The 18,459-nt window shown below is 48.1% G+C and overlaps 1 protein-coding gene across 1 annotated transcript; it reads left to right on the top strand.

The window, feature by feature from the left end:
- Positions 1–27: 27 nt before the first annotated feature.
- On the top strand, positions 28–8,909 carry VAMP1 (vesicle associated membrane protein 1). Its single transcript, XM_067289830.1, is given in 7 exon segments — positions 28–49; positions 270–343; positions 346–398; positions 4,429–4,531; positions 4,534–4,586; positions 4,822–4,899; positions 8,386–8,909. Coding segments are annotated over 7 exon segments (408 nt in total). The 5' UTR covers positions 28–47; the 3' UTR covers positions 8,431–8,909.
- Positions 8,910–18,459: the final 9,550 nt, after the last annotated feature.

The raw sequence follows: 18,459 nt of genomic DNA, 5'->3' as shown, positions 1-18,459 counted from the left end.
CAGTAGTTTGCCTGTGGTGTGCTTGGCGGCCCCGGTCCGGCGAGGCGATGTGGGTGCCCGCGCGGGGGCGGGTCCGTGGGGGTGGGCGCCGAGCCGGGCGGGGGGCCGGCTGCCCGGGGCTTTCCAGCTGCTCGTGCTGGGCAGGGCGCGGGCCCGCTGCCCCAGCCTTGAGGCTGCTGTCTGCTTCGAATCCAGACCGGATACCGAGTCTCTCCTCACCAGACTGAGCACCTGACTAGACTTTCTCTTTGGTATGTGTGTCTCCTCAGGTCTGATCCAGCTCAGCAACCTGCTCCTGGAGCCTCAGAAGAGGGAGCCCCTGGTGGGGCCCCCTCGAGCAGTCCTCTAATGCCAGTATTAACCATCGGCTGCAGCAGGCACAGGCTGAAGTAGAAGAGGTTAGTAGCTTGCCAGCTGTGCTTGCTTCCCAGAGGCTGCATGGACTCTATCTTCCTATTGCTCTGCAGCAATTGTGTTTGTGATCAGTGTGTGTTGATGGGGTGGATGCTTTCATAATACAGATACTGGGAATGCATGTTAAATATTTCAAAGGTATGTTGGTAGGCCTGTGAAGAGCCTGGAGCAGAGTCAGAGGTTGCCTTACCCTTAGAAACTGCCTAATTGCTGAGGTGAATTCTGAGGAGCAGGTATACTAGACTTCTGTTACCTGGAACTATGCCTGTCATGAAAGTAGAGCTATGCAGGATCCAGAGCAACTCTTAAGCCCTGTCAGCTGTTTTGAGAGAACAGTCTGTGTGCAGACTTAGTGTGTGATGTGAAAGGAACTATCCATGTCATATGGACCCAGGGTCTGTAGTGTGGCTGCTGACATGCAGTAACCCCTTTGTACCTCACCAGGGCAGCAACATATAGCTCTTGCTCTTCCTTTGCAGTTATTTGAGACTGAGGATATGATGACTATGTTCGGGAAGGGGGAGTGACACAGGCTTGATGAACTTTCCAGGTTAACGACTGGCTGTGCCGCTGGTGTTGGCAACAGGGTTTTGGTTTCTACGACCATGGGACCCTGTTTGAAGATCGACAACTGATGGCGAGAGATGGGATCCACCTCACGAGGCGGGGCACGCGGGTCTTTGCCAACAGGTTGGCCAACCTGGTAAGGAGGGCTTTAAACTAGGAAAGATGGGGGAAGGGGAGAGTTATAGTGACAGGGTAGTTGGCAAAAGACTGCTCAAGTCAGGATGCCTCCAACAGGTGAATGCAGCCAGGGAAGTGCGCATGGGATGTGGCTATGGAGGACCCTCTTTTACCCCTCCTGGGAAACCTGCATGCTCGATCACCTCCCTGAAATGCCTGTACACCAATGCACGCAGCTTGGGGAACAAACAGGAAGAACTAGAGATATGTGTGCGGTCGCAGGGCCATGATCTCATTGCCATTACAGAGACATGGTGGGATAGCTCGCATGACTGGAGTGCTGTCATGGATGGCTACGTGCTTTTTAGGAAAGACAGGCCAGGAAAGCGAGGTGGTGGAGTTGCTCTTTATGTGAGAGAGCAACTGGAATGTATGGAGCTGTGCCTAGGGGTGGATGAAGAGCGAGTCGAGAGCTTATGGGTAAGGATCAAAGGGCAGGCTAACAGAGGTGACACTGTTGTGGGTGTTTACTACAGGCCACCTGATCAGGATGAGGAAGTCGATGAGGCCTTCTACAGACAGCTGGAAGTAGCCTCACGATCCCAGGCCCTGGTTCTCATGGGGGACTTCAACCACCCCGATATCTGCTGGAAAGACAACACAGCTAGGCACAAACAGTCCTGGAGGTTCCTGCAGAGCATTGGTGACAACTTCTTGACACAGGTGGTGGAGGAGCCAACAAGGAGAGGTGTGCTGCTGGACCTCGTACTAACAAACAAAGAAGGACTGGTGGAAGATGTGAAGGTTGGGGGCTGCCTTGGCTGCAGTGACCGTGAGATGGTGGAGTTCAGGATCCTGCGAGGAGGCAGCAGGGCATCAAGTAGGATCGCAACCCTGGACTTGAGGAGAGCAAACTTTGGCCTCTTCAGGGACCTACTTGGAGGAATCCCATGGGTGAGGGCCCTAGAAGGAAGGAGTGTTCAAGAGAGCTGGTTAATATTCAAACATCACTTCCTCCAGGCTCAAGAGCGGTGCATCCCTATGAGTAGGAAGTCAAGCAAAGGAGGCAGGAGACCTGCATGGATGAGCAAGGAGCTCCTGGCAAAACTCAACCAGAAGAAGGAAGTATACAGAAAGTGGAAAGGGGGACAGGCCACTTGGGAGGAATATAGGAACGTTGTCAGAGTATGCAGGGATGCGACGAGGAAGGCTAAGGCCCGTTTGGAATTAAATCTGGCTAGAGATGTCAAGGACAGCAAGAAGGGCTTCTTCAAATACATCAGCAGCAAGAGGAAGACTAGGGAAAATGTGGGCCCTTTGCTGAATGGGGTGGGTGCCCTGGTGACGAAGGATACAGAGAAGGCAGAGTTACTGAATGCCTTCTTTGCTTCAGTCTTTACTGCTCAGGCCAGCCCTCAGGAACCCCAGATCCTGGAGGCAAGAGAGAAAGTCTGGAGAGAGGAAGACTTTCCCTTGGTGGAGGAGGAGTGGGTTAGAGATCATTTAAGCAAACTTGACACCCACAAATCCATGGGCCCTGATGGGATGCACCCACGAGTGCTGAGGGAGCTGGTGGACATTATTGCTAAGCCACTCTCCATCATCTTTGAAAGGTCATGGAGAACAGGAGAGGTGCCTGAGGACTGGAAGAAAGCCAATGTCACCCCAGTCTTCAAAAAGGGCAAGAAGGAGGACCCAGGGAACTACAGGCCAGTCAGCCTCACCTCCATCCCTGGAAAGGTGATGGAGCAGCTCATCCTGGAAGCCATCTCCAAGCATGTGGAGGACAAGAAGGTGCTCAGGAGTAGTCAGCATGGCTTCACCAAGGGGAAATCATGCCTAACCAATCTGATAGCCTTCTATGATGGAATGACTGGCTGGGTAGATGAGGGGAGAGCAGTGGATGTTGTCTACCTAGACTTCAGCAAGGCTTTTGACACTGTCTCCCATAGCATCCTCATAGACAAGCTCAGGAAGTGTGGGTTAGATGAGTGGACAGTGAGGTGGATTGAGAACTGGCTGAATGGCAGAGCTCAGAGGGTTGTGATCAGTGGCACAGAGTCTAGTTGGAGGCCTGTAGCTAGTGGTGTCCCCCAGAGGTCAGTACTGGGTCCAGTCTTGTTCAACTTCTTCATCAATGACCTGGATGAAGGGACAGAGTGCACCCTCAGCAAGTTTGCTGACGATACAAACCTGGGAGGAGTGGCTGATACGCCAGAGGGCTGTGCTGCCATTCAAAGAGACTTGGACAGGCTGGAGAGGTGGGCAGAGAGGAACCTCATGAAGTTCAACAAAGGGAAGTGCAGGGTCCTGCACCTGGGGAGGAATAACCCCATGCACCAGTACAGGTTGGGGGCTGACCTGCTGGAGAGCAGCTCTGCTGAGAAGGACCTGGGAGTGCTGGTGGACACCAAGTTAACCATTAACCAGCAATGTGCCCTTGTGGCCAAGAAGGCCAATGGTATCCTGGGCTGCATCAGGAAGAGTGTTGCCAGCAGGTCCAGGGAGGTGATTCTCCCCCTCTACTCAGCCCTGGTGAGGCCACATCTGGAGTACTGCGTCCAGTTCTGGGCTCCCCAGTACAAGAGGGATGTGGCACTACTGGAGCAAGTCCAGCGAAGAGCCACAAAGATGATTAGGGGACTGGAGCATCTCTCTTATGAGGAAAGGCTGAGAGAGCTGGCCCTGTTTAGCTTGGAGAAGAGAAGGCTGAGAGGAGATCTTATCAACGTGTACAAGTATCTGAAGGGAGGGTGTCGAGAGGATGGGGCCAGACTCTTTTCAGTGGTGCCGAGCGACAGGACGCGAGGCAACGGGCACAAACTGAAACACAGACACTTCCATGTGAACATGAGGAAAAACTTTTTCACTGTGAGGGTGACAGAGCACTGGAACAGGTTGCCCCGAGAGGCGGTGGAGTCTCCTTCTCTGGAGATATTCAAAACGTGCCTGGATGCAATCCTGTGCAATGTGCTCTAGGTGACCCTGCTTGAGCAGGGGGGTTGGACTAGATGATCTCCAGAGGTCCCTTCCAACCTCAGCGATTCTGTGATTCTGTGTGACTTGAGGACCTCTCAAAGCAGGTGAGAGTGAGGCTGGGAACATAGCTAAATTGAGGAAGCACCTGAACTGATATTTTAGCATGATGTCTAGGATTTTTCTGGTTACAAGTAAGCAACAATTCTAAAGCTATTGCTTATCCTGCCCTTTTTTCTTATGTCAGCCTTTCCCTTTTTAGTAACTCAGCATTAGTTATAGGCCAAGACTCTGCTCTTACATCAGTAAAGAAAGCTGAAAAAGTAACTACTGCTACTGTTCTTCCTTCTGCAGGTGGTTGGCATAATACATCTAAATGTAGACAAAGTGCTGGAACGAGACCAGAAACTGTCAGAGTTAGATGACCAGGCAGATGCACTTCAGGCTGGTGCCTCAGTGTTGAAAGTAGTGCAGCAAAGCTCAAAAGGAAGTACTGGTGGAAGAATTACAAGGTGAGTTTCCTGGTGCCTTATCTCCTTCATGAGAAGGAGATGAGACTAGTCTTCTCCTACAGGACTCTGAGAGGGTAGTTGGGGCTTAATAACTACTTCAGATGTTTAGGATTCTTTCACTGTGGAAAGAGGACAGCCCAGGCCTCAAATGCCTTCAGGGTGTGGACTATTTCCTGGCTGTCAGGGATTTGTCAATCTGTTCTGTGTATTAACCTCTGACAATTTCCCTCCCCAGATGATGATCATGATGGGAGTGATTTGTGCCATTGTGGTGGTGGTGATTTGTAAGCAAGTACCAAAAAAAGGACTGAAGGTGAGGGAGCACTAACTCTAGAATACTTTAAACTTTCCTTTTTGGTTTAACATCGGGAGGGTCTTGGTTGCAGGTGGTAACTTCCAGCAGCACCATCTCCCTTTCCCAAGAAGGGAACTCCCACACTTCCTGGGGAAATGGTATGTTTTGCATAATGGCAAAAGGAATTGGGGGGGCATCCCTGTAGAAATAGGAACTTGTCTGCCAGGTCAGATGAACCTCTGAGTGTGAGGGGCAGCTATCTTGGAGTGGGTGGATTGGTGAGTCCCTTCCTTGGTGGGGGCTTTGGAGGTCTCTAGGTACCTGGGGGACCCTTGGTGTAACTTGCCCTTTTGTTCTCTCCTTTCTTTTTTCCTATTGCTTTGTCTCCAGTCTTTTTTACTTGAATGTAGCCCCTTCAGTCTGCCACCTACTGTTCCCCGTCACCTGGCCTGTCTCTTCTTCCCCCCTAAATCTTTCCTTCCCTTCCACCTAGCTTCTTCATTGATTACTGGTTTTGATTTGTCTTCTGGATAAGATTCTGAAGCATTCTCCTGAACATGGGTTAGACTCTTCAACAGCTACTGTAGCTCTAAGGAGGGTCATCTGAACTTAGAGGAAAGAGAAGTAGAGGAGTGGGTAGCTATTAGTCCTGCTCTTCTGTAGGGAATGTGTGGTTTATTTTGGGTGTGTGTTTGTCAAATTGTGCCTCTGACTTTGGCAATATAAGAATGCCTTAAACCAGTGCCTTGAGGGGATGAAGGTCTTGAGCATATGAGATTCTTTAGCATTCTGCCTAACAAGTGTGGCAGCATGACTTAAGCTTTTCACTTAGTTTCTGGAATAAAAGCTAGTTTGTGTTGGTCAATGAGTGTGATTCATCTGACTTAAACAGTCATTTAGATTTCTCTTGCCATGGAGAGGTGAGCAGTTTTCTAGAAATGATTTTAACCTGCCTGTCCTTAGGTTAAGATGACATGCTCTCAAAATGGCCATCTTGGTGATTATAAAGGGGGGAGCCTGTGTGATAACCTCAGTCAGGTATAACAGACTAAATGCAAAGTAAACAGTAACAGAACTTACTTTAGTTAAAAGGGATGTGTGGGAGTAAAAACCTCCTGCCAGAAAGAACAAAAGTAAGGAATATGGTGGAGGAGAGGGTAAAAAGTGATCTTTTCATCTATGCAGACATAACCCAGGATTCTGTGGCTTTTTACTATCTTTTAGCTTTCTGGCAAAGTTTGGGATAGGGACAGAATAGGAGCAGGAAGAATAGGAGTTTTGGTTTTGTGTTGCTGTGTTGAATGTCCAAGAAAATCCCCTATGTGATAGGTGGAGGTGAAGGAGGCTAGAGGTGTTTCAGTTGAGACTGAACAAGCCGCACAGCTTTCTGATTGAGAATGCCTGTTTTCTCCTACCCCAAAGCCCTAACTTTCAGCAGGAGTTACAGAAACCTCCAAACAGCCAGGGATTCAAAGGGAAATGCTGCTCTGGGCATGTGCATTGCAAAGTGACATCAGATGCCCCTGTTTGGCAGCTTAGATATGTCTGGCCTATCAAACTGAAATCCTCCTATTTGCTACAGGCTTTCTTGGACTTGGGTCCATGGTGGTTGCTGGAAGTAAACTTAGTGCATGGAACTCAATGGCTTCCTGCAAGCAATCCCCATCTCGTTCTCCTTTGGAATGAACAAGAAATGTGAATTATTTAAATGTATTGTCAAAGCTAGGGTTAAATGAGCTGCTCTGTTCATCAGTTTCTGCAGTCTTTTGGGGTGCGTGCTGCTTTATTTCTTTTTTTTTTTTTTTTTAAGCTGAACTGTGGCCTGTAATCTAGCCCAGAGAGAGGGTACTCCTTTAATTTAGGAAGCTCTGCCTCAGGTCCAGGATACACTGGTATCTGCCTAGGCTTAAGGAGGTGTGGGGGAGGCAGGGGAGAACATGGCTGGAGTTCCCAAGTGGGAGAAATACAAGATAGGAGGAACAGATGCTTTTTGCCCTGGGCATGCTGGGAAAGCCACTTTCTTCTTCCTAGGGCATCTGGGAAGGGGCTAGGTTTTGCATGCTCACTTCCATGCCCCAGCATTTCATCTGCACTGAGTTCATCTCCCTGCAATTCTGTCCCTCTCCAACTTGGGTGAGGGCAGAGATGAAGATCTGGAGTGAAGCAGCCCTTGTCCCTTGTGCACTTCCCTAATTCCCTGTGGAACTGAGATGTGATGGATGGTCAGAAGTGCATCTACTGAAGAGGAGCCAGGGCCTGCTTGTACTACTTACTGCTACTTACATTTAGGGGTGAGCATACAAGCTTGAGACCCCAGGCCAGCAATTCTCTTGACTTCTAAACAAGTGTTTGGTGCCCCATTTCTCTTGTTCCTCTGGGGGGTGACATCCCACTAGGTTGTCTCTTCCATTTCTTTCTCTTGGATGTTAGCTGTATGTTGCTGCCTCTTCCTCTGCCTTTCCCCTCCTTCGTGTCTCTATGCGTGGGCAAAAAAAAAAATCACCAAGGCCCTCTAAGTATGAAGAAAGGGACTCTCCTCCATCCACAGCACTTCAGCCACTCATGCGTGTGCAGTTTTTTCCTTCCTCTGTAAACACAACTGTAATCTCTTTTGGCATGTTATAGTAATCAACTCATGTACTTTAAACAGTCTCAAAGAAACACAATTCACCACCATACTGAGTCTGCCTGTTCTGTCAGGGGTGGGGAGGGGCACTGGGGTACCAAACTGCTTATGGAAAAGGTGTTTTTTTTTTTTTTTTTTTCTTGCCACTCTTCCATACTACTTGCACATCTGAAATTCTGCACCTCAGAGTAATGGACAGTCTTGCATTGCAATGATGCTAGTTGCAATCATACTGGAAGCATATGCTGAACTGACTCAGTGATAAGTCTGTAATAAGATACAAAGGCTAGCAGCTCTGAGGGAAAGGCTTCCTGATCAAATTTGGCTTCCATCCACCATATGTGCAGCCCATGTTTAGTGCATGGAGGTAGTCTTTTAAAAGGGAGTGTGCTGGTGGCTTTAGTTCCTCAGGCTGTTCTGCCTTCAGTTTCAGTATGTTAGAGAATATTGAACTGAATCTGTTTAGAATTAATTGCTTAGCATAACTTGCTTAGCATTAGTAGCTAAATTTGCTGCAGCCTTAGGCCTCAGGCTGTGAATTTTTACCTAGATAAGTAAAAGGGGGCCCCAGAGCTGGTTCAAGCTGGAGAGATGAAGTTGCACGGATGGCAGGAGTAGCAGACCTTGAAGATAAGAAGCAGCCTGCCTAGAGACAATGAAGGGGCCCAGTGAAGAAGGGGAAGAACCCAGGCCTAGCTATTACTATTGGTCCAAACTATCGCTTAAGGGGTGGGGAATTTAGATTGTAAGGGTATAATTGCCCAGGGATTTCTTTGTTCGGGGTCCCTCTTTGGAGGCACCCAGCTCGAGCTGTAATTACCGCACATGTATCATTAAATTTTATTTCTCTTCAATCTGACTTCGAACTTCTGCCTCAGCAGGAACCTAGGGTCAGACCCTGTTATGGAGGCCGGCGAGCTTGATTTTCCATAACAAGTAACCCATCCTCAGCTCCTTCAACCAGAAAAGATTCTCCTCCCTTTTGAGGTGGGAGTGAGGTTGGGAGATGTGCATTCAGGGCCTAAATGAAGAGCTCCAAGAGCAGAATGCTGTTGACAGCGTATCTCAAAGCATGGCTGGAATAAAGGTAAGTGACTGCCCCTCTTGTTTTGCTTCACTGTACACTTGAAACTCATTAATTAGGGATAAGAGTCTTATCCAGTGCTGACTTATTTTAAAATGAGGTGTTGGTGCCCTAATTTGCCCCTGCCATAGTCTAGGTTGCCAAACAGTATTCACTGTGGCTTGTGGTTCTCTGGTGATTAACACATCTGTGTTAGCTTAGCTCCAGTCTAAACATCACTGAGACCATATCAGAACAATATATGGTAAATGGTGAAATTGGAGCAGTGCAGGTAGTCTAACTCTTTCAAAGATGACTTTCATCTTTGAAAATAAGTGTCTGGACTGTCCAGTGGATTAAAGCAGTATGTGCAATCTAAACTTCAATACAGATCAGCTCTGCAAAACTTAAATGAGTCCAACTACAATTCCTGCCAATTAGTGTGCCTTCTTCTGTTACAGTCCTCAAGCTTGTTCTTTTTTCTTGCTTTCTAAGAACACAAGTCTCCAGACCATGGACTACACTGTCCCTAGCCAATCCTAGGGACTTGAGTGCTCTCCATAACCAGCTGCTCTGAAGGACAAACCTGTGCACTAAACATGCTGCCTCATTCCCAGTAGGCCAAAAACTGCTCTGGGGGTTGTCCAGCTCATGAGTCATGGGAGGAAGGCCTGCAAAGAGGTGCATGTGTCTGACCATAAATCCTGTTGTAGGGGTTTAAAGTTTCATGCTTTGTTGGGAGCACCTTCTGCCAGAAGCGCTATCCCTTAAAGCATCTGCACCTCTGCTGCTCCTGTTGAGTCTCTTATCCTGGACAAATCATGAGCACTACAAAGCAAGACCAAGGCTTTCACAGAATCACAGAATCGCTGAGGTTGGAAGGGACCTCTGGAGATCATCTAGTCCAACCCCCCTGCTCAAGCAGGGTCACCTAGAGCACATTGCACAGGATTGCATCCAGGCACGTTTTGAATATCTCCAGAGAAGGAGACTCCACCGCCTCTCGGGGCAACCTGTTCCAGTGCTCTGTCACCCTCACAGTGAAAAAGTTTTTCCTCATGTTCACATGGAAGTGTCTGTGTTTCAGTTTGTGCCCGTTGCCTCGCGTCCTGTCGCTCGGCACCACTGAAAAGAGTCTGGCCCCATCCTCTCGACACCCTCCCTTCAGATACTTGTACACGTTGATAAGATCTCCTCTCAGCCTTCTCTTCTCCAAGCTAAACAGGGCCAGCTCTCTCAGCCTTTCCTCATAAGAGAGATGCTCCAGTCCCCTAATCATCTTTGTGGCTCTTCGCTGGACTTGCTCCAGTAGTGCCACATCCCTCTTGTACTGGGGAGCCCAGAACTGGACGCAGTACTCCAGATGTGGCCTCACCAGGGCTGAGTAGAGGGGGAGAATCACCTCCCTGGACCTGCTGGCAACACTCTTCCTGATGCAGCCCAGGATACCATTGGCCTTCTTGGCCACAAGGGCACATTGCTGGTTAATGGTTAACTTGGTGTCCACCAGCACTCCCAGGTCCTTCTCAGCAGAGCTGCTCTCCAGCAGGTCAGCCCCCAACCTGTACTGGTGCATGGGGTTATTCCTCCCCAGGTGCAGGACCCTGCACTTCCCTTTGTTGAACTTCATGAGGTTCCTCTCTGCCCACCTCTCCAGCCTGTCCAAGTCTCTTTGAATGGCAGCACAGCCCTCTGGCGTATCAGCCACTCCTCCCAGGTTTGTATCGTCAGCAAACTTGCTGAGGGTGCACTCTGTCCCTTCATCCAGGTCATTGATGAAGAAGTTGAACAAGACTGGACCCAGTACTGACCTCTGGGGGACACCACTAGCTACAGGCCTCCAACTAGACTCTGTGCCACTGATCACAACCCTCTGAGCTCTGCCATTCAGCCAGTTCTCAATCCACCTCACTGTCCACTCATCTAACCCACACTTCCTGAGCTTGTCTATGAGGATGCTATGGGAGACAGTGTCAAAAGCCTTGCTGAAGTCTAGGTAGACAACATCCACTGCTCTCCCCTCATCTACCCAGCCAGTCATTCCATCATAGAAGGCTATCAGATTGGTTAGGCATGATTTCCCCTTGGTGAAGCCATGCTGACTACTCCTGAGCACCTTCTTGTCCTCCACATGCTTGGAGATGGCTTCCAGGATGAGCTGCTCCATCACCTTTCCAGGGATGGAGGTGAGGCTGACTGGCCTGTAGTTCCCTGGGTCCTCCTTCTTGCCCTTTTTGAAGACTGGGGTGACATTGGCTTTCTTCCAGTCCTCAGGCACCTCTCCTGTTCTCCATGACCTTTCAAAGATGATGGAGAGTGGCTTAGCAATAATGTCCACCAGCTCCCTCAGCACTCGTGGGTGCATCCCATCAGGGCCCATGGATTTGTGGGTGTCAAGTTTGCTTAAATGATCTCTAACCCACTCCTCCTCCACCAAGGGAAAGTCTTCCTCTCTCCAGACTTTCTCTCTTGCCTCCAGGATCTGGGGTTCCTGAGGGCTGGCCTGAGCAGTAAAGACTGAAGCAAAGAAGGCATTCAGTAACTCTGCCTTCTCTGTATCCTTCGTCACCAGGGCACCCACCCCATTCAGCAAAGGGCCCACATTTTCCCTAGTCTTCCTCTTGCTGCTGATGTATTTGAAGAAGCCCTTCTTGCTGTCCTTGACATCTCTAGCCAGATTTAATTCCAAACGGGCCTTAGCCTTCCTCGTCGCATCCCTGCATACTCTGACAACGTTCCTATATTCCTCCCAAGTGGCCTGTCCCCCTTTCCACTTTCTGTATACTTCCTTCTTCTGGTTGAGTTTTGCCAGGAGCTCCTTGCTCATCCATGCAGGTCTCCTGCCTCCTTTGCTTGACTTCCTACTCATAGGGATGCACCGCTCTTGAGCCTGGAGGAAGTGATGTTTGAATATTAACCAGCTCTCTTGAACACTCCTTCCTTCTAGGGCCCTCACCCATGGGATTCCTCCAAGTAGGTCCCTGAAGAGGCCAAAGTTTGCTCTCCTCAAGTCCAGGGTTGCGATCCTACTTGATGCCCTGCTGCCTCCTCGCAGGATCCTGAACTCCACCATCTCACGGTCACTGCAGCCAAGGCAGCCCCCAACCTTCACATCTTCCACCAGTCCTTCTTTGTTTGTTAGTACGAGGTCCAGCAGCACACCTCTCCTTGTTGGCTCCTCCACCACCTGTGTCAAGAAGTTGTCACCAATGCTCTGCAGGAACCTCCAGGACTGTTTGTGCCTAGCTGTGTTGTCTTTCCAGCAGATATCGGGGTGGTTGAAGTCCCCCATGAGAACCAGGGCCTGGGATCGTGAGGCTACTTCCAGCTGTCTGTAGAAGGCCTCATCGACTTCCTCATCCTGATCAGGTGGCCTGTAGTAAACACCCACAACAGTGTCACCTCTGTTAGCCTGCCCTTTGATCCTTACCCATAAGCTCTCGACTCGCTCTTCATCCACCCCTAGGCACAGCTCCATACATTCCAGTTGCTCTCTCACATAAAGAGCAACTCCACCACCTCGCTTTCCTGGCCTGTCTCCTAAAAAGCACGTAGCCATCCATGACAGCACTCCAGTCATGCGAGCTATCCCACCATGTCTCTGTAATGGCAATGAGATCATGGCCCTGCGACCGCACACATATCTCTAGTTCTTCCTGTTTGTTCCCCAAGCTGTGTGCATTGGTGTACAGACATTTCAGGGAGGTGATCGAGCATGCAGGTTTCCCAGGAGGGGTAAAAGAGGGTCCTCCATAGCCACATCCCATGCGCACTTCCCTGGCTGCATTCACCTGTTGGAGGCATCCTGACTTGAGCAGTCTTTTGCCAACTACCCTGTCACTATAACTCTCCCCTTCCCCCATCTTTCCTAGTTTAAAGCCCTCCTTACCAGGTTGGCCAACCTGTTGGCAAAGACCCGCGTGCCCCGCCTCGTGAGGTGGATCCCATCTCTCGCCATCAGTTGTCGATCTTCAAACAGGGTCCCATGGTCGTAGAAACCAAAACCCTGTTGCCAACACCAGCGGCGCAGCCAGTCGTTAACCTGGAAAGTCCGTCTCCTCCTCCTCTCATCCATCCCCCTCACTGGCAGGATTGAGGAGAAGATGACCTGGGCTCCCAGACCCTTGACCACCATCCCCAGAGCTCTGAAATGCTGCTTGATGGTCTCCAGTTTGCCCTTGGTGTCATTGGCACCCACATGGAAGAGCAGCAGTGGGTAATAGTCCGAAGAATGGACGAGCCTAGGCAGTCTTTGCATGATATCTCTCACACGAGCCCCCGGCAGGCCACAAACCTCTCTAGACAAGAGGTCAGGTCAACAGATAGATGCCTCCGTCCCCTGCAGCAGGGAGTCCCCCACAACAATCACCCGCCGCTTTTTCCGGGCATTCCGGCAGGGCACAGGGTCTGTTGTCCCAGGTACCTCCCTGGCAGCCATGCCCATCTCCTCCTCATCCTGGAGGGCACTAAACCTATTCTTCAGCTTCAGGTCTTCAGGAGGAGTAGGAGCCTTTCTCCTCCCATGAGCAGTGACCAGTTTCCAGTCTTCTTCTACAATGTTATGATGTACCATTTCACACGGCACAGAGCCCTCTGGCAACTCCACTGCTGCAGGGGGTTGGGACTCCTGGAGCTGTACAGTCTCCGAGAATACCCTGTCTATCTCTTGCTCTGCTTCTCAGATGCTGCGCAGCCTACTGACCTCCTCCCGTAACTCCCTTACCTGACGACACAACTCGCCAACAGCAGCACACCTCCTGCAGGAGAGCTGGCTGCCAGCCCAGGCCTCCCGGAGAGGCCCCAAGCACTCCCTGCAGCCTGAGACCTGTAGAGCCGCATCTGCTGTCAGAGGGTCGATCTGGGTCCCAGCCTCTGACACAGCAACTCCAACAGCCGCTGGGGAACGCGCTGTGTGGCGTGTCACGACCATACTTGAGGAAGCGTACACCACAGGGAACAGAAACGAAGGTACCTTCGCGCGCCCTTCTGCGCGAACTGCTGCGCAAACTGCTGCGCAAACTGCTGCGTCTGTTCACTGCCTCTGTTAGCTGCGCTCAAAGGGTAGTTCTTTAAATGTGCAATTAGAAATTCAAGCTCTGCCTTTAAATGTGCAGCTGCCCTATCAGCTGCTCCATTCTGAGGGGCTGTAACCCCTTCAAATTTTGGGGAAAAGCCTCAACCATAGTTCTCTTAAATGGATATATCTAAAACCTTCAGATGTTTCTAGATGCTTTAGTTCTTGCTCTGGCCTTTCCTCAGATTTCTATCGGAGTCCATAGATCAAAGTGGGCTCCATGCCTGACAGCTCTCATCACAAGCAATGGGTCAATTTCTTGTACTCAGCTGGAGAGTAACCAAATAGTAGTGAGGAAGACAGAAAACATTACACTTAGGAATACAGCATCAACAGTTGGTTAATGAAACTGCCTTTCCTGTGAAGTGACAGGGCCTAGCTCTGAAGTATTCATTGGGGTTGGAAGCCTTAACTTGGTTAAGGGAGGCAATAAAGATAAAATTTCTGTACTTCTCCATTGTTCTGCCCTTCGAGCAATTATTTACCATCTCAAAGATCTAACAGCTAAGGATGTAGGTTTCAAAAAATAGGTAACTCATCCATGCCTATTGGATACTTGAATTCAGCCCCGAGGGTTTCTTCCAGACTTTCTGCAATGCTTCTTGGAAGATGTAGAACTGTAGTACACAGGCAGTCTTATATGTGGTTATGCTGTCCCTTCATGCAACTTGTCTTCCTGTTTACCAGCCAAAATAAAGGTCAAAGTTGCACTTAAAACACAGCTGCCATAGTCCTAAATATCTTTTTTTTTTAATGGAGTTAAACAGTTATTCAGGACATTCTGATTTGCTCCCCAGGTTTCCAGTACGAACAGCCTGTAAACAACCTTTTCTTCAGTATATAAGCCCTCTAAATAGTTATCTTGCAGTGGCATCTCTTTTCTGATATCTAGTCATCATTTTCTGTGGTATTTCTCTCATTGCTTCAGAAATTCACAGCCTTCTATCTCTGTGCATCTCCCTGTTTTTGTGTTATTCCCCAGCTCCTTTTCTGTTCACCCATGCCAGCTGAAGACTTCCTTTTCTGTCTTCCTATAATTCCCTTTCACAGCTTTTCTAAGTTCCATAATTAGGGAACTGTCCCTGTGCTTTTTAACTGTTGTGCAAGTCCTTTCATGCATCCCTTCATTATGTTAATTCTTATTAGAAACATTGCTTTGCTATCTGCCAAATTGCTGACTGTCACACTTTTGAGGAACAAGTTTTCAACAGATAGCAGGGTATACCTGTATATGGCTCCCTCTCCTGTTGTGTTTCCTGCCTTCTCAACCAGCCTATATTTAATTTTTTCTTCCAACCCCACTAGAGTTGCATCTTTCCTGCTCTATGTAGCTCTTGTAGCTCTGTGTTGCCATAGTGAAGTGGTACTGTTCCTTCTGCCCTCTGGACTGTGCATGGCCTCTGAATTCTTAAAAAAAAAAAACTCCTCCACAGTTCTTCAACTCATTGAACACTTTTCTCTTGTAGATCTATGGCCCTTCCCTAGCCTTCTCCTGTTCTTGCTGTCCTTTCCTCAAGCTTCCCTTTGTCCAGACACACACACTTGTGTTGGTAATTCTCCAACAATCCTTTCCTCCCCAAATGTTTGTTGCTGTTTGTTTCCCAGCCCCTACTGTCATGCACACTGTTCTCCTAGTACCATGGCACCTCACACCACTCTAACTACTCCCCCCATTCAAGTGTCAATGCCCCTCCCAACAGTTCTGTAACTCTTTTCCACCAACCTGTGGAGTCTCCTCTTTTGCCCTCCAGTCTTGTCTTAAACCATCTTGCACATGCACATTCTTAAATCCTTCTTACTGAAGGGGCCTGGCCCTTCCAAAATCATTCTACTTCCCAGTTCTTCCCCGGTTCCTTTGGACAGCTGCAGCTCCTCTCTACCTGTGTTTCTTGGTGTAAGCTGGCAACTCACATGACTTTTCTCCAGTAGATCCTTTCTCTCAAAAAGTTGTCCTTTCCAGCAGTAATTCTTCAGCCCCCTCATCATTGGCATCTGCCCTTCTTCCCTGTGGTAATGTTTAAAAAAAAAAAAAATGCTTGCTTCACTTCTTCACTGTGCCCTTTATGCACAACCTCCTCTGTTTCATGTAGATCCCCATCTAGATCACCAACACACCAGTCATTTCCTTGCAGTCCAGCCACTCCAGAACACTGGCTGCTCCCAAAAATTGAGTATTTCTCTAAACTGTCCTCCACTCTTCACTCCCACACCCTTCTACATTGGTGTTGCTCTCCAGTTAAACTGTCCTCCTCTTCCTAATCCTTCTCATTTACTCCATGTGCTCACCTCTCATAGTTCCCAGCCTTGCAAAATATGCCCTTTAGTTTGACACACACTAAAATAATACTTCTCTCTTCTGGCAACTCCTCTTTTCTCAAAATATTCTTGTCCCTTTTTATATTCTTCCCTTAATTAAATACTTGGTCCTTTCCTCTTGTCTGAAGCAGGTATGGAAAAACAACCACCTTTCCCTCTTAGGGTCCTTGTTTTTCTATACCTGTCCTTTTTTTTTTTTTTTTCCAAATTCTCTAGACAGCTACACCTCGCTTCCCCTGCAGTTCTTTTGCCCCAGGAACATTAGTGACTTTCAGGCTCCAGGGGTTTTGCTTAGCCTCTGAATGCTTGTGTCCCTCTCCTTCATTTCCCTGGTCCAGTCAAATGTATCTCCTCTACTCGTGCATCCAAGGGCACATCTAGGACTCCCTTTGTATTCTTCCCTTTCCCCCAGTACTTCTTTAGTACTTCTTTCTATTTCCCCAGTCCCACTACACCATCTAACCTTTCTTCTTAGAGGTTCTCAGGAACTCCAAATTCATCCCATCTCAGCAGTTTCTCAAGCCCTCAGAATAACTTCACATTGTCCTGATGTTTCCCAGACTGTGTCCCTTTTCTCTTAACACCTGATTTCCAAGTCCTCTTAAGGATTTGGGTAGGTACTTAAAGTAGGTACTTAAGGTACTTGGGCCCTTTACACCCTCTCTCTGCTGGTTGTTCCCCATCCTGAAAGAACTCAACTCTTTCCTCCTCCTTCAGCAGCACCAAACACTTCCACAATTCTCTGCTATTATTTTTAAGTTCCTAACCACTCTTCCCTCTTCTCCCTTTGTAATTCCCCAGCATCTTTATATAACCTTTTTTCTCATTCTCTTTCTTTAAACATGTGGGACTATCTGCTTCTGTGCTTCTTACCCCTGCAAAGCAAACCACTCTTATACCCTAACTCCTCCATGAAATGATTTTTTCTCTCTCACACTTCCTTTCCCTCTTCAAGTGCTTTTATTTCTATTTCTCTGCCTTGCACTTGCGTGACAGATGCTCTCAGTCCAAGAACACACAACTTGCCTTTCTTCTGTGTCCACAGTTGCTCCTTGCACGTTTTCCACATCCTCCAAATAACTGCACTTTGCTTTGCTTCTAACATACCTGTGACTACTATGCATTTACATCCCCTCAACCTCTGGTACAGATTCACCCCACTGAAAGCTCAAATCTTTCATTGCTCTTTTGCTGAGCCATGAATCCCTCAAAGCAAACTTTCTCCCCTCTTTTGTATTTCACATTCTCAATGAAACACTCCCCTCTCCTCATGTATTTCACTTTTACCCCAGCACTGCTGGACTTACCTCTCATTTTCAGACAGACCAAAACCACTACACATCTGTTGAGCTGGTAATTTGTGGTCTTGTCTGTCTACAACAAGTGTAGGGATGTTCCTGGGAGGATCACCTGATTGCTCTCCCAAGATGGCAATTCGTGCACTGATACCCAGGACAGGTAGGGCTAGTCTAATTAACAACTTGTACAACAACATCATGTTTGTACAGCCGTTTAACTCTGGATTTACAGCTACCCAAAACAGGGTCATTACTTTGTTCAAGTTCATCAATCAAAGCCCATTTTTTACATATTAGCATTTTTACAGAAAAGATAAATAATGTGGTATGGGCTTCCTTCAGGGAAAACATCACTTCCTTCTCTGGCTGTACGTCTTTAAGAGGTTGAAGAGAACTTCATCTGTTTCTAGTAGTTATGCCTCTGATTAACCTTCCTTTAATTACCCACTTAACTCTGCATGATGCAGTTGGTCACATCTATTTTTATGGTTATCACAAGGCACCTTGTCGTGTGAGGAATCTTGTCTTCCTCTTTAGGTATTCCAGAAGGATCTTGCTCACATATGGATTATCTTATATTTATGATATACGGAGACTGTTTAGATGTTGCACCTGCTATTTCTCCTTTCTTGATTTGGGGGTGGTCTTGTAAAACAAATGCCTTTACATGCCCAGTGATTAGCAACGAGTTTTCCTTATCTAGCTGTTAAAGCTGTACTGTCACTTTTTGCTCATTCACATGCCAGCAACTTCCTAAGGCTGCAGTCTGTAGTACTGAACTCATGACCAAGATTTGGGCTGCAGGTACAACACGTCCTAATTGCTCTGTTTGTTTTTTCTTTCTTGTTTTAATTGTGACCAAAGTAATTTTCTGTTTTAGTTACAATTCCTAGTCACTAAACCTAACCTTTAATTTTGCCTCTTGAGCAGTGTGCTTTTGCAGAACATAGAAGTCCCTACATTAAGGCAACTTTGTGGTTTCATGCTTTCATTAATCACTTTCTTTTACATAATTTAATTTCTCCTGTAAACAGAAAGTGGATTTCTTTTTCATGTTGAAGAAGTCCTGATTTTTTCCAGTAGAGGCCTCCCTTGGGGAATACATGTTTCCACACTCTAAATGCCAGTTGCTTAAGGGCTGCCACCGCTTTCTGAACAAGAACGACTAAAGCTGTCCCCCCGCAGAATCACTGGGCTTCTG

Source organism: Apteryx mantelli, chromosome 1, assembly GCF_036417845.1.
Source record: "Apteryx mantelli isolate bAptMan1 chromosome 1, bAptMan1.hap1, whole genome shotgun sequence".
Lineage (NCBI taxonomy): Eukaryota > Metazoa > Chordata > Aves > Apterygiformes > Apterygidae > Apteryx > Apteryx mantelli.
This window is presented reverse-complemented; position numbering and strand designations above follow the sequence as displayed.